Source organism: Hipposideros armiger, unplaced genomic scaffold (assembly GCF_001890085.2).
Source record: "Hipposideros armiger isolate ML-2016 unplaced genomic scaffold, ASM189008v1 scaffold_897, whole genome shotgun sequence".
Lineage (NCBI taxonomy): Eukaryota > Metazoa > Chordata > Mammalia > Chiroptera > Hipposideridae > Hipposideros > Hipposideros armiger.
In genome coordinates, this window is record NW_017732247.1 from 63,272 (window position 1) to 77,467 (window position 14,196).

At 55.5% G+C, this 14,196-nt stretch overlaps 1 protein-coding gene across 9 annotated transcripts; it reads left to right on the forward strand.

Moving 5' to 3' along the window:
* Positions 1-1,264: 1,264 nt before the first annotated feature.
* On the forward strand, positions 1,265-13,974 carry ZNF7 (zinc finger protein 7). Of its 9 annotated transcripts, none has more exons than XM_019630155.1 (6): positions 1,265-1,338; positions 2,621-2,663; positions 3,012-3,178; positions 4,898-5,014; positions 7,500-7,655; positions 8,847-13,974. In XM_019630155.1, exons 2-6 carry the CDS (start codon positions 2,641-2,643, stop codon positions 10,622-10,624), a joined length of 2,241 nt encoding a protein of 746 aa, XP_019485700.1. In that variant the 5' UTR covers positions 1,265-1,338; positions 2,621-2,640; the 3' UTR covers positions 10,625-13,974. The 9 variants fall into 9 exon arrangements, with proteins under 9 accessions (XP_019485700.1, XP_019485701.1, XP_019485696.1 ...); XM_019630156.1 differs by having other exon boundaries at positions 1,279-1,338; positions 3,052-3,178; XM_019630157.1 differs by lacking the exon at positions 1,265-1,338 and adding an exon at positions 1,356-1,820 and having other exon boundaries at positions 3,052-3,178.
* The last annotated feature ends 222 nt before the right edge of the window (positions 13,975-14,196 follow it).

Consider the following 14,196-nt stretch of genomic DNA (forward strand, 5'->3'; position numbering starts at 1 on the left):
ACCGGAAGGGCAGATACCCTCTCTTCTGTTCTGAGTTAAAGGAAATACTGGAGAAATGAGGGAGTTTTCAGTTTTACATCAATGTCTGTGAATTTGAAAGTTCTCAAGTTGTTGGGCCAGCCGAGTGGCACGTTGGTTAAGAGCTGGCTTGGGATGCCAGCTCTGAGCAGCAGGGCAGCGGTGTGGATCCCACATTAGGGCCAGTGACGCTGCGCCCTCTACAGCTAAGATGGTGAACAACAACTCGACCTGGAGCTGGGCTGCCGTGAGTCGCCAGAAGCTAGTAAAGGTGGTGTCTAAGTTTCAGAGAGTTTAAAGGGAGATAGTGGTGAGAAACAGGGGGCTGGTGGGAGGGAAAGGATGAGGTCAACAAAAAAGCGAATTTTCAGCTTTGACTTTTTTTCCAAAGTTTTTTTTTAAAAGACTTTATTGGGGAATTGGGGGAGGGGAACAACGTTGGGGAATCGGGGGAAGGGGAACAGACGAGTTGCTGTCCTTTTGTTCTTCAGTCTAGTTGTGGAGGACATCGCTTCACTGGCCCATGTTGGTATTATCATTGCACTCTTCCCGGCTGAGGCAGATTGGTCGCCGGCCTCTGGACAGCTGCTCACGGTGGCTCTTGGCAGCTCATGCTGGCTGCCGGTTGCTCACGTTGGCTGCTGGCTACACACAGTAGCTTATGGCAGCCCACTGCAGCTTCACTGCAGCCTACGCCGTTGCCAGCGAGTCATGGCAGCCCAGCTCCAGGTCGAGCTCTTTTTCACCATCTTAGCTGTAGAGGCGCAGCGTCATTGGCTTCATGTGGGATCTGAACTGGGACCCTGCTACTCAGAACTGGCGTCCCAAGCCAGCTCTCAACCATCGTGCCACTCAGCCAGCCCTCAATTCTTTTCAGTATACACCCAGTAGAGGAGTTGCTGGGTCATATGGTAATTCTACGTTTAATTATTTGAGGACCCTCCTTACTGTTTTCCACAGTGGCTGCACCACTACATTTCCATCAACAGTGAAAGAGGGTTCCAAATTTAGCACACTTGCTGACACTTGTTTTCTGTTGTTGTGGGCCCTGGCCCCGCCCTCCCTTGGCCTCGCCCTCCCAAGATATGGCCTCGCCCCTCCTGACTCCTGCTCCGCCCTCCCTGGATTCTGAGCTTTCCCTCTCGCTCCGGCCCCGCCCCTTCTCAGGAGCTCAGGTGGCTGAGCTGCAAACCACCGAGACGGCGGAGACTCCAAGCCGCCCAGAGGGGCCGGAAGTCTGCGGGACTGAACGGGCGCGGACGTCCAGGCTTATTTCCGGCGGCGTCGCGCGTTTGGAGCCTCAGGCGGTCCTCCGGGACGGTGAGTCGGGGCGCGACCGCGCCCTTAGGCAGAGGAGTTGTGGTTGGTCCCCGCGTCCTCCCGCCTCCGGCACTGCGGGCCCCGCGCTCCCTGGGCCTTTCGGGGACGCTTCGGCGACCAGGGTGGCTGGGAGAGGCCGTGAGCGCCTGGCGGGGAAGGTGGTCGAGCCGCGGGCGCCTTGGCCAGCGGAGGCGGCAGGCGTTTGGCGGAGTCCCGCAGACACCAGCCGCGGCTTTCCCTCCATCCTGTTCCTGGAGGTTCCTTGATTCTCCTTCCGGCGTCACCACCGCCTTCCAGGGCCCTCTTTTTCTCTCACTTACGGCCCCTGGAAGACTTACCCTTAGTGATAGTGGCAAAAAGGGCTGTGCCTTGGATGGTGTAGGATGTTCGCCTTCTGAATCCTGGCCGCCGCTCAAGGCCTGCCCGCCTCCACTTGGGACTCAGGATCCAGCGCTGGCAGCATCACTCCTGTCAAGGCCCAGGTGGGGGGGGCCCACCCGACAGTGGTCACCGCGACCCTGCTCCGCCTCATTGTGCACACGGCCTGGGGCGTGTGCCCACAAGCCACTTTATGAAGCAGGAGCTCCACTAGGAAGCCCACTCGTCATTCTGACCTACCAGGGAGATACACGGGGAGGGGAATTCCTGCATCCACTCGTCTTTGTCCAACAGTGCATTGTCAGGCTCCTGTCTTCCAGCCTCCAGTCACACCACGCTTCCCCTGACTGCTGGAGACCAGCCCCGCTGGCTCCTTCAGCCCTATTCCTCCCTGCCTCAGGCCCTTTGCTGCCTGGAGTGCCTTCCCCGTCTCCAACACCTTGGCCTAGTTAGCTCCTCCGAGAAGTGACCATCAGACTAAGTCAGGGTATCCTCATTGAGTGCTTTCTGGGTTGGTAGTACAGGGTGCCATCACGGTTGTATATTGCATTTATTTGTGTGGTTATTTAACTTGTTCCTGCTAGACTGTGTTACATGAGGGCAGAGTCTGTGTGCTGCTCACTCCTGCACTCCCGCTTAGCTGAGCACCGGGCACACGTGGCAGCCACCCCCTAGGCGTTGTGGAGTGGTTCACAAACGCCATGGGCTCTGAAGGATGAGCGAGACCTTGGGGGCAGATGCCCAGGTGCTGTGGCCACTCTGGCCCGGACCCGTGTCCCCACCAGAAAACTCCTGGGGGTGGAGGTAAAGGGCCGGAGAACACAGAACCCCCTGGATTAGCCTAGATGTCAAGGGTGGGGCCTCCAGCATCCTGACCTCTGACCCTTTTCGTAACTGCCCACAGGTCTCGGCCAGGACACATGGATGCTCACCCACCCAGCCTCATGGTAGGAGTCTGACAGCCTCCATCCCCAGCTGTCCTGTGAGGGCCCTGCCTCCTCCGCAGCCACCCTGCCCAGTGGGCCTGGGCCTACATCCTGCCTCGGCCCCTCGCAGTGGCCCTTGCCAAGCTCAGGCGTGCCTGTCCCCAAGGCAGTGAGCAGACCCCTGCCCAGACTGGGGCCCGTGTGAGGGGTGGGTTGTGGGTCACTGTGGACTGGGCCCCTCCACCTCCTCCACACCGCACCACCCACCATGATTTTAGAGCCAAAGGGGCCTAGTGACTGTCTCGCCCAGCCCTGTGGTGCACGTATGTGCCTGAGGCATGCCAGGAGGCAGCGTCAGAATGGGGCTAGCACCCAGGGGTCCCTGGGGTGCTGGTGTGTGTCCTTTCAGGAGGCTGTGACATTTGGTGATGTGGCTGTACACTTCTCGCGGGAGGAGTGGCAGTGTCTGGACCCCGGCCAGAGGGCCCTCTACAAGGAGGTGATGCTGGAGAATCACAGCAGTGTGGCCGGACTAGGTGAGGCTATACCTCGGGACCCCACCTCCCTGCATCCTCGGTCAGCACCGACCTAGCCAGGCCTCTGTCAGAGGCCCTCTCAGGCTAAATGGGGACCTTGGGCCTGTGACTGTGGGTCAGGGAGGGGTCCTGGTGAGTAAGGCAGGCTCGGAGCTTTGCCTTACATCATGTGGTTTCATTCTCACAGAGTAGGTGGACTTCCGGGGGGCCATAAAGACTCCTTTCTGTCCGGGCTAATAGATTAACTTGTAAGAAATAGAATCCAAACTAGAAATAGCTTCTTTGCTATCTTTTTAAATTTCTAGAATAATTCATATAGATGGAACTAATTGAATTCTTTAAGTTTTTGGTAGAACTCACCTGTAAAACCATCTGGGCCTTGGGCCCTTGGGGAAGGAAGGTCTTGCTCCAACACTTACATTTCTTTAGTCCTTAATAGTCTGTCCAGCTTGTAAATTTCTTCTTGTACTACTTTTCTCATTTCTAGTTTTTCTGAAAGTTGATTTATTCATTTAGATTTTCAGTTTTTCTAGCATGTGTCTGTTCACAGTACTCTTCCTTTTGAAATCTCTATTATGTTTGTGTTGCTTCCCTTGCTTACATTTTGGCAGTGTGTTTTTGCTGTGTTGGTTTTGACCAGTTTTGCCACAGAACTATTCTACTTTTGAAAACCAGCGTTTGGTTTTGCTCAGCTTTTTTTGTGGGGGTCTTTGTTCTCTAGTTCATAGAATCCTGCCCCATGAACTTTCTTCATTTGTGTTTTACCTTTCTTATTTCTAGTAAATATATTTTAAAATGTAAAATTCTGTCTTTAAGTACTGCTTTAGCCGCATCCTAAAAGTTTTGTCTCGTAGTAGATACAGTTGCCACTTAGTAATTTGTTACTTAATCTCCAAGTCCTGATAGTTTTCACTACCTGTTGCATTTTGCTTGGGCACACAGTATGGTGTTCTTTGCACTGCCTCATGACCCGCTCTGTTTCTCTCTGAATGTCCCACATGTGCTTGGAGAAAACACGTGTTTCCTGTTGAGTGTGGGGTCCTGCCCACACCTGAGGCCTTCAACCTGGGATCACTCTGCCTGCCCTGGCCCCTCGGTTGGAATCCTGAGGGAACGCTTCAACCACAGAGCCCATGGATGGGCTGGGAACACACCACACAGTCTCCCCCACCCCCCATGGCATGAGGCTAGTGGCCCACAGTTCTACCACTCCCCAGTCTGCCAGAACTTTGTGCAAGGACGCAAGGCTAGGGACAGTCGGGTGAGGGTTGGACGCTAGTGACTTCTAATTTAAAATCTGTTTGTTTTTGATTTTCGTTGTTCTTTTTGTCTTATTTCTTAACCACCCCAACCTCTTGGAGCGTACCTGCACTCTGAACCAAGGGACATGCTGGCAGTGCCTGGCTTTTCTCTACCGGGGGTGCAGCAGCCTATTCTTTGCGGATTCTTTGGTGATAGGGTCCCCTGGGGATCCTGGCCCTGTAGCAGATAGGGATGAGCTGGAAGTTGCAGCTTCCCTCGCTGTCCAGCCTCAGCAGCTGGACTGAGCGGACGGAGAGGGCCTATGTGCCCAGGTCCTCACCATCGGGTGCTCCCTTCAGAGGCTCTCCTGCGCCCCCACAGCCCCCGCTCCTTTACTCCTGGAAGCCAGAGGGCACTGAGCCCTGGGCTGCATCCCCAGCCACGCCAGTGTGGTGTCCTTGTTTGCCACCTCGACAGCAGGATTTCTGGTCTTCAAGCCTGAGCTGATTTCCCGGCTGGAGCAGGGGCAGGAGCCATGGGTCCTTGACCTGCAGGGAGCAGAGGGGAGAGAGACGCCAAGGACCCCCCAGACAGGTGAGGCTTGGCTCTGTGGCACAGATCCTGTGCCTGGTGAGGGCAGAGGGTGGGAGCTGGAGGTGGACGACAGGTCCATGGGGTGGGCCTGTGGACAGAGCAGAGACCAGTCACAGGCTGGCTCGGGAGAGACTGAACTGCTGAGAAGCAAGGACACAAAGCACCCGTGCATTACAGCAAAAGGGAGTATATTTTTATATCCACATTTTGTTCAGTTTCTAAATTTGCCAATATTCTTCCTAAGCCGAGGTACAAATATGGATGCAAGGGAAGCAGAGAACTTGGTTCTGAGAATCCTCTCAGTCCCTGAGACAGTCACACCCCCACCAGAACTTCTCAGGACCCCAGTGACCCCAGCCTCTCAGGTCAGGCTCCGGGGTTGCTGTGATAGCACCACGAACTAGAGGCCTGCATCAACAGAGATTATTGTTTCGGTCCTGGAGCAGAGGTCCAAAATCAAGGCATCGGCAGGCTCATGTACCCTCTGAAGCCCATCCAGCTTCTGGTGGCCCCAGGTGTTCCTTGGCTTGTGGCCGCATCCCTCCACTCTTTTGCTGTCACAGTGCATTTTCTGTGTGTCTGTCTTTTCAAGGACACCAGTCAGGTTGGATGAGAGCCCTTCCTGATCAGTGTGACCTCATCTTAACTAACTCCAGTTCAGTGCACCTAATTATAAACAAATCCGTATTCTGAGCTCTTCGGGCTGGAGTTTCGCACCTTTTTGGGGCACAGTCAGCCCATAACGGGCACCCACCTCCTCATGGTGTTGGCTCCCTCAGGGTTCCTGTCAGGGGTGCCATCGCCTCTGGCTTGTCTGACCCTCCCTGGCAGACACGTCGCCCAGTTGAGTCAGGGAGCTGGGTTTGCACACACCTTTACTGCACCAAGAAACTCCCCCCCACCCCAGCTGCCATGTCCCAGTCACTGCCTAGGACAGGGCCTGTCCCCAAACTCTGTGTCTCAAGGGCTGTCTGGAAGCAAGTAGGAGAACCAGAACTATGACAGTGAAGGATTGTGCTTTTTCTGCCTGGAAGGGCCCAGAGTTGTCTTCAAAACAGGCCACTGAAGGGCGGGCTGGGTGGCTCATTTGGATAAGACCTCACTCAAGAGTGCGAGCTCTGAGCAACAGCGGTTCAATTCCCAGCCCGAGCTGAGCTGCCACTGACCTGCCAGCAGGGGGCAGGATGGCTCAGCTAAAGAAAAAACAAAACAAAAAAGGACACTGAGGGGGGCCGGCCGAGGGGCTCAGCTGGTTAAGAGCTCGCTCAAGAGTTTGAGCTCTGAGCAACAGCGGTTCGAGTCCAGCCCGAGCTGAGCAGCCGCTGAGCTGCCAACAGGTAGCAGGATGGCTCAGCTAAAAAACCAAACAAACAAAAAAAACCAATGACACAGTAACTGAGCTGCTTCACACATGGGTGTGCAGGAGGCACTGAAGCTGTGTGCAGGGTGTTGGGAACTTTGAGCCCAGCCCGCATCACGCTTGGCTCCAGAACTGAAGGTCCTGCCTTCCTGTTCATCCCGTTTCTGATCTCTCTTGGAAAGGTGTAAAGGTATCAGCTGGCCCAGCTAAAACTCAGACCCCATTAAATATTGCCAAGGTGGAGGTGAGCTTCCAGAGAGGGCACTGTGGCAGACAAGCAAGTTCAAGTTGGCAGTCCCTTAGCTCAGTGGCTTATGTGCAGGTGAGACCGGCCTGAGCACAGGGCAGGGCAGGGCACAGCTTTGTGCCAGAGCCTTTGTGGGACACGTGAGGAAAACGCAAACACTCAGACATGTGATTTTGCTGGCTGGTGCAGCAGGTACCCCAGGATTGACTTGGAGTGGCAGGAGAGGGCAGCTGCACCCCGATCACAGCCACCGTGGTCCCCAGAGTGCCCCGCTCTCTGTGCTTCATCACTGTCCTTGAGGGCTCCATGGGCCATGTCACAGGCAAGGTGATGGCTGTGGTGGGAGAGTTCCTCGAGGGCTGACTCAGCTTTCACTCACTTCACTCATTTCACTCATGGGGTGTGATGGATGCAAGCAGTGGGAGGCCAGGTCGTGTGACAACACCTGGGCTTGCTGACTGGTGCTTGTGGAAATTGGGCCTGTTCTCCTCCAGGCTGGGTGACAGCCTGTCCTCAGGCGTGGCTGGAGTGAGTAGTAGATTCTGGACGCCTTGCATTTTCTGAGGCAGGAGGTTGAAGGGCACCTGGGGTCATCTTAGGGATGAGGCCTGGTCAGGAGAGGGTCTTTGTCAGAGGAGGCTGCCACTGGCAGTGGGGACAGGAAGAGATGGGCTGTGCTGTGGGCTTGAAGGGAGGGTGCGTGGGGCAAGCTGTCCCCGCTGGGTGTGGCGTGCAGGTACGTGGGACCGTCGTCCTGTAACTGCTCCTTACACACTGGGCTCCAGAAGCCTGAGGGAGGCCGCCCAGAGCAGCCAGCGGGTTTGCGGTGGCCTCGTCCTGCAGCTGCGCTATGGCCACTTGGCACTTTGTCTCTGCAGCAGGAGACCTGGGGCTGGTGTCTGGTTTGGCGATGAGGCGTCCCCACATGCTTCTGTGGCTGTCCGTGGGGGCTTTTGCGTCCAAGCTCCCAGCCTTAGCAGAGGGCGGCCCAGGCGGGGCCGAGCGAGCCAGCTCTGTGTGGCTGCTCCCACCTGGTGAGTGGCTTTGTGAGGTTGTGTTTGTGCAGAAAGACGGTGAGGACCAGGTGGGAGGTGTCCCACATCGTAAGGGCACAGACGTTGTATGGGTGTGTGTTTGGGGGAACAGACTTGGGTCCATTACCGAATCTCTCATTAGCTGTGTGACTGTGAGTGAGTTACGTAGCCTGTCTGAGCCCCAAGCCCCATATCTGGGTTGTTGTGAAGTCTAGTGGAGGAACGAATGGGAACTGTCGTATGCACAGTTCCCAGTGCTCGGCAGGCCCTTCTGCACACACAGGTGCAGGGGCCAGTGGGGCACGGTGATGGCGCTCGTGGGCTCGTGGGCTGGTGGCCTGCTTGTGCCCTGGGTGGGATCTGACTTTGGCAATGGTGTTTCCTAGGATTGCAGAGTAGGAAGGAGGCTGACGCTTATTTGAAGAATCCAGAGGAAAAGTGGATTCCCGGAGGGCCTCGTGGGGGGCAGGCTGGGGTAGGAAGACCCCCCAGAAACACACGGGGAGAAGTCCGTGTGTGGTAGTGGGTGTGGCCACTCAGCGCTGAGGGGCAGACTCGCAAGGGGCACGGTCAGCTGCAAGTTGGAGGGAGTGGTTTGTTGGCAGCTGGAGGAAGCCAAGTTCAGGCCTGGGGTCCCACCCAGGAGCCCAGCCAGTGGAGAGCACAGTGCCCATCCCTTTTCCACTCCCCCCGCCCCCCGCAACCCCCCCCCCCCCCCGTACATCCCTCAGCAGCTCTTAGCCTCGTCTTTCTCGGCACCTGTCCATCCTTCCATTTGTACTTTGAAATTGCTCTTTCGTCCTCACTGCCCACCTCTGGATCCCGTGGCCTCTGACCACTCAGTATAATGCCCTCTCGCTAAACTTCCTGCCCTCTCAGGCTCACATTGTGGGCTTTTCCTCACCCCCCCATCCCGTAAGATGAACCTGTCTTCAGACATCACATCGTCGAGGAAGGGTGGCTCTGAGCTCTCTGCTGAGCACACAGTACTTGAATGAATGTGTAAAGCAGAACTTTGAGTGGAACCAAATTTTGAAAATTGTCAAGGCTTCAATTTCTCATAGAGTCTTTCCATGTGGGGTGCCCTGGGAGGGAGCTCAGTTCCCGGGGATGACCCCACCCCCATCCCCGGCCATTGTCCTTCCTCTGAGCACAAGGAGTAACGAGTGTTGCCCTGCCTGTTGGTTTCAGGTTCTATGATTAGCACTGACTGTGAGCAGGCCCGAGAGAACACAGATGCTCCACAGTCAGAATCCCCTGCAGCAATGGTCAGAATCCCCACATGGGCTTGTCCTTGGAGTCCTGGCTCTGGAGACACCTCGGATTCTGAGGTCTGGCCAGAGAGTGAGCCCAGCTCCCTTTTCGAGAAACACCACTTGAACACAGGGACGGTGGCCTCCAGGAAGACCTTGGCCGAGGAGGCTATGCAGGGACATGGCGAGCTGGGAAGTCAGCCGGATAGATGCCACGGGAGCACCGCAGAGGCAGTGTCCCAAAGATGCGATGTGTGTGGCAGAACGTTTGGGTCCACATCGGCTGTTGCTCTTCCTCAGGAAATTAACACACAGGAGAAACCTAACCAATGTCAAGAGTGCCAGAAACAGTTACCTGGTTGCCGGCAGGGGAAACACCGAGGGGCATGCCGTGGAGAGAAGCCTCATGAGTGTGAAGAGTGTGGGAAAGCTTTCCGGTTGTGCTCACAGCTCAATCAGCACCAGAGAATCCACACCGGAGAGAAGCCATTCAAGTGCATAGAGTGTGGAAAAGCCTTTCGCCTGAGCTCAAAACTCATTCAGCATCAGCGTACTCACACTGGGGAGAAGCCCTACAGGTGTGATGAGTGTGGGAAGGCCTTTGGTCAGAGCTCCAGCCTCATCCACCATCAGAGGGTCCACACGGGAGAGAGGCCCTATGGTTGCCGCGAGTGTGGGAAGGCCTTCAGCCAGCAGTCCCAGCTGGTCAGACACCAGCGGACGCACACGGGAGAGAGGCCCTACCTGTGCCGGGAATGCGGGAAAGCCTTCAGCCAGAGCTCCACGCTGGCTCAGCACCAGCTCGTGCATGCAGCGGGGAGCCCCCCAGTCCCGAGGACCCTGGGCAGCACCAGCCTTGCCCACCCGAGAACAAACGCTACCGAGAAACCATTTAAGTGTGACGAGTGTGGGAAGGCCTTCAGGTGGGTCTCCCGCCTCAGTCAGCACCAGCTGACTCACACTGGAGAGAAGCCTTACAAGTGCAACAAGTGTGCGAAAGCCTTTGGCTGTAGCTCACGGCTGATTCGCCACCAGAGAACTCACACTGGAGAAAAACCATTTAAATGCGAGGACTGTGGGAAAGGCTTTGTCCAGGGCTCACACCTGATTCAGCACCAGAGGATCCACACTGGAGAAAAGCCCTACGCGTGTGGCGACTGTGGGAAAGCCTTCAGCCAGAGCTCCAGCCTCATCTACCACCAGAGGATCCATAAGGGAGAGAAGCCGTACGGCTGCCTGGAGTGTGGGAAGGCGTTCAGCATGAGCACGCAGCTCACCATTCACCAGCGGGTCCACACGGGGGAGAGGCCCTACAAATGTGGAGAGTGCGGGAAGGCCTTCAGCCAGAACTCTACCCTTTTCCAGCACCAGATAATCCACGCTGGGGTGAAGCCGTACGGGTGTGGCGAGTGTGGGAAAGCCTTCAGTCGGAGCTCGTATCTCATCGAGCACCAGAGGATACACACACGAGCCCAGTGGTACCACGAGTACGGGAATACCCTGGGAGGTCCTACCCATGTGAGCCGTAAAAAAGTAAACACTGTGAAGAAACTACACAGATGTAGCGAATGTGAGAAAATATTCAGGTGGCGCTCACATCTAATTATACATCAGAGAATTCACACTGGAGAGAAACCTTACAAATGTAATGAGTGCGGCAAAGCCTTTAACCGGAGCTCAAGGCTCACTCAGCATCAGAAGACTCACGTGGGATAGGCCTCTGGCCTCGTGTGAGCGGTAAACCAGCAGCCTTAACCCACTGACTTTACACGAGGTTGTTTATGTGACATGAACTTGGAATGTGCTGCAGACCCCAGTTCACAGTGTGTCTGTTTGCTGGAATGTTTGATCTCGGCCTGTTCAGTAAAGCCTGTGTCCCCACCAGGGCCACACGCAGAGCCTCAAGCTCATGGGAGCTGCCTGCCGTCCCCCTCAGCAGCAAGGGTGGCGGTGCTCGCTGGAGTCTGAGCCGTGCCTTCTTCTCCTTGAACCACACCCCATCAGAGCCACCCGGGGTCCACGGACCCCGTGCAGCTTCTCTGGAGAGGCTGGTCAGTGCTGTTTCCGTGCTGAGCACGGGCCTGTGCCAGCAGTCCAGAAATGGCGCCTGGGCCCAGGGGCGTCACATTTCCTCTGCTCCCGACACCCAGAGCCCACCTGCTTATCTGAGTGCTGTCATGGGCAACTGTATGCCCCACACTGACACCTGGAACCAGTCCCTAGCTGCGCTGGCATGTAGGAGCGGTTCCCGGTAGCTCAGCAGGTGCCCCCCCCCCAGGGGCCAGGAGTGTCTTGTTTACTTCTGCTAACCACATTTCCCAGAAGACCTCCTGCCACACAAACTGCCAGACTGGGAGGCAGACTGCAGTGGAGTCAGTGTGGTCACATCAGTTCCCCTTGTCCCCAGGTCCCATGGGGCGATGCCGAGGGCCTTGACGGGTGCTGTGCCCAGGGCATTGAAGAACACCTTGGGGGACTTGCTGTGAGTTCCCAGTGAGCTGGCAGGGTGGGGACGTCACCTCATCCCTCAGGTTTTATCTGCCTACTTAGCCTTGAGTGGTCCAGGTAATGAGTGGTCAAGGCCACCTGGCATTCGGGGCTTGCACAGTAGAATGTGCAGGAAAGGTGGCTGGTCCCAACAGCCTACCCTGTGGCCTGAGGCTTTCTTAGCTGAACTTGAGTTTTCATGTGGGTCAGCCACTCTGGTTAATCTGACCAATGGGCTGGGACCATGTCCCTTCACTGTGTCTCAGAGCATCTGATTAAAACCTCGCAGCTGCAGGATGACACTGACCTGCCATGTTGGCCACAGCCCTGCTCACTGCTGTGGACTCACCCACTGAACAAGTTCCACCCACTTGGGACCTGCCAATCTTGGTGTCATTGTTAGTAATCACAGGGGCAGTGACAGTTTCTCCCACATGCACACAGGTAGCCCAGAGGGACACGGGTCACTTCAGGATCTATTGTGACACTTGCTTTGGGTCACCAGCACACTGGTTTGGTCACACCCACGGGCAGGTCCCCAAGACCTTGCAGCCTCGATCGCCATGTGCGGCAGGCACAGCCTGTAGCAGGTTATGGATTTGTGTCCAGTGAAGTGAGTGATGCTCCCAGCATTTGCACCAGGAGGTTTAGGAGTTTTCCGGCAGCATCTGGAGCAGCTGAGTTCAAGACAGACAAGTCTGTGTGTGTTTCTGTATCTCCGGCCATGGGTGGGAATCTCAGCTCCACAGCAGGTCACCTGACCGCCAGCCGGTGCCTGGACACCGTGCAGTCAGTGCCCACTTCAGTGGCAGCAGCCCCACCCCTCCAGTTGACCCCTCCTCCACCCAGAACTTGTCAGGAAGAATCACTGTGAGAGGAGCAGGGTCTTATGTGAGTTGTACAGAGGCTGTGGACATGTGTCCCCACCTCGGCCACTGTGCTCACCCAGGTGGCTACCTGGGTGGTCAGCACCTGCACATGTGGACAGGGTGTCATATCTGAATGGACCAGGAACGTTTTAGGCCACCTGACAAAGGAATGGTGTGTGGACAGGCCACACTTCTGCCACCTGCTGGCATTTGGGCCTGTTGTTGGAGGGCTGCGCTATGGGACCCCGCCTCCCTCACTGCCTCCTGGGTAATGACGGGACAAAGGGGTGGAAAGTCGTGGGGACTCATCCATGCTCCAGCCTGGGCGTGATAGACTCTCCCCAAATGGTAGCCGCAGGCCAGGCAAGAAGAGACCAAGGCTTCAACCTTAACTCTGCTTCAGCACCTGAGTCTGCTGTGGTCCTAGATTGGGTGACTGGCAGGTGACGGCCTGTGGGCCACATGCAGCCTGTGATTCACTTCTGTGTGGTGTGCTCGTCAATGCCGAAGCCACTAGACGGGGTGGCTGTGATGCCAGTTCCCATGCGTGTCGGTGCCTGCAGATGCAGCGACCGAACACCAGCTGGGCTTCCAGACAAGGCGGTTGCTGGCACTGTGGCTTCACTTCTGCGTCTCAAAACCTCCCCGAGCTCCGAACCACTTTCGGTTTGGCAGTGCTGGACTTCCAATCCATGTCTGCTCAAATAAACCCTTGCAGTTTTTAATGTACCTGTTTATCTTTCAACAGACCTAAGAATGGTTTTTACATTTTTTAACGGGGGAAAAAAGACTATTTTATGACATTTCCAAATTATATTGAAATCAGATTTTGGTATGACCAAATAAAGTTTACGGGAACACAGCCAGCCCCCTTTGCGTGTTGCCTCCAGCCACTTTCTTGCTACAAGAGCCAAGTTCACCACACTGGCCAGTTGCCTCATGAACTTGGGAAAACCAGCTCTGCAGCCTTCGAGAAGCTATTTCCTCTCGACGGTCAGTGTCGTTTGTTCAACAAAACGTCCAGTACAACTAAGAAGTCCACGAAGTAACCCTAGGTCCTCCACACCAGGTGACATTCCCAGCTCTACAAGTACAGGACGAGGGTCCTTTAGCTGCGGCCACTGAAAGCTGCAAGGGGCCCACGGGTTGCTGGGCGGGACATTGTCAGGTACGAGATCCCAGGAATGCATGGAAGGTGTCGGTGCCGCCTATGCTGGGGGCTCTTACAGGACAGGTGGCAGCTGCCTGTGGGGTCATTGCAAGTGTTGGAATATTCTGTTCTGCTTTCAAGTTATACTTCTCAATTTGGCCTTTAGTAAATAAACTCATTTTAAGAATTTCCAGAACACTGTTTCAGAGGTTTTAAAATACTTTGGAGTCAATCAATTAAACCTGTGATTTTGAACTGAAATTGCTTTTATTCTGAATCACAGATTAAGTTTTGACTTAAGACGTTGGATTGGAACTGTTGAGCTTGCTGGAAGCTTCACAAAGAGGGGTGGGGGGCAGAGTTCCACTGGGTTTACACGTCCTTGTACCCCCAGTACGTGTGGCTGCCCCTCAGCCCAGAATGTTTGGTGAATGAATGAAGGATGCATTAGGGGATCATCTGGGCTTTGAAGGTGAGAAGTGAGAGACCCACAGAAGAGAGGAATCTCCAGCACCAATAGCTTCCATGGAGATTAAATAAAGTCAACAAAACTGAAGTGATTTTCCTGGTGCAAGCGTCCGTTCTCTGTGCGAGGCCTTGTGAGGCCTTAGAACACAGGCGGAAGCTCCTGAGCCCAAGTCCGAGTCCGCAGTGAAAACCGAGCACAGATGCGGGTGCAGTCCCTCTGCAGCCTGGGGGAGTCCACACAGTCTGTCCACTCTGCCTGGCGAGAACAACCCACAGCAGTTTTGTCAGTTCTGGAGCTAAGATTTTTTTTTTTT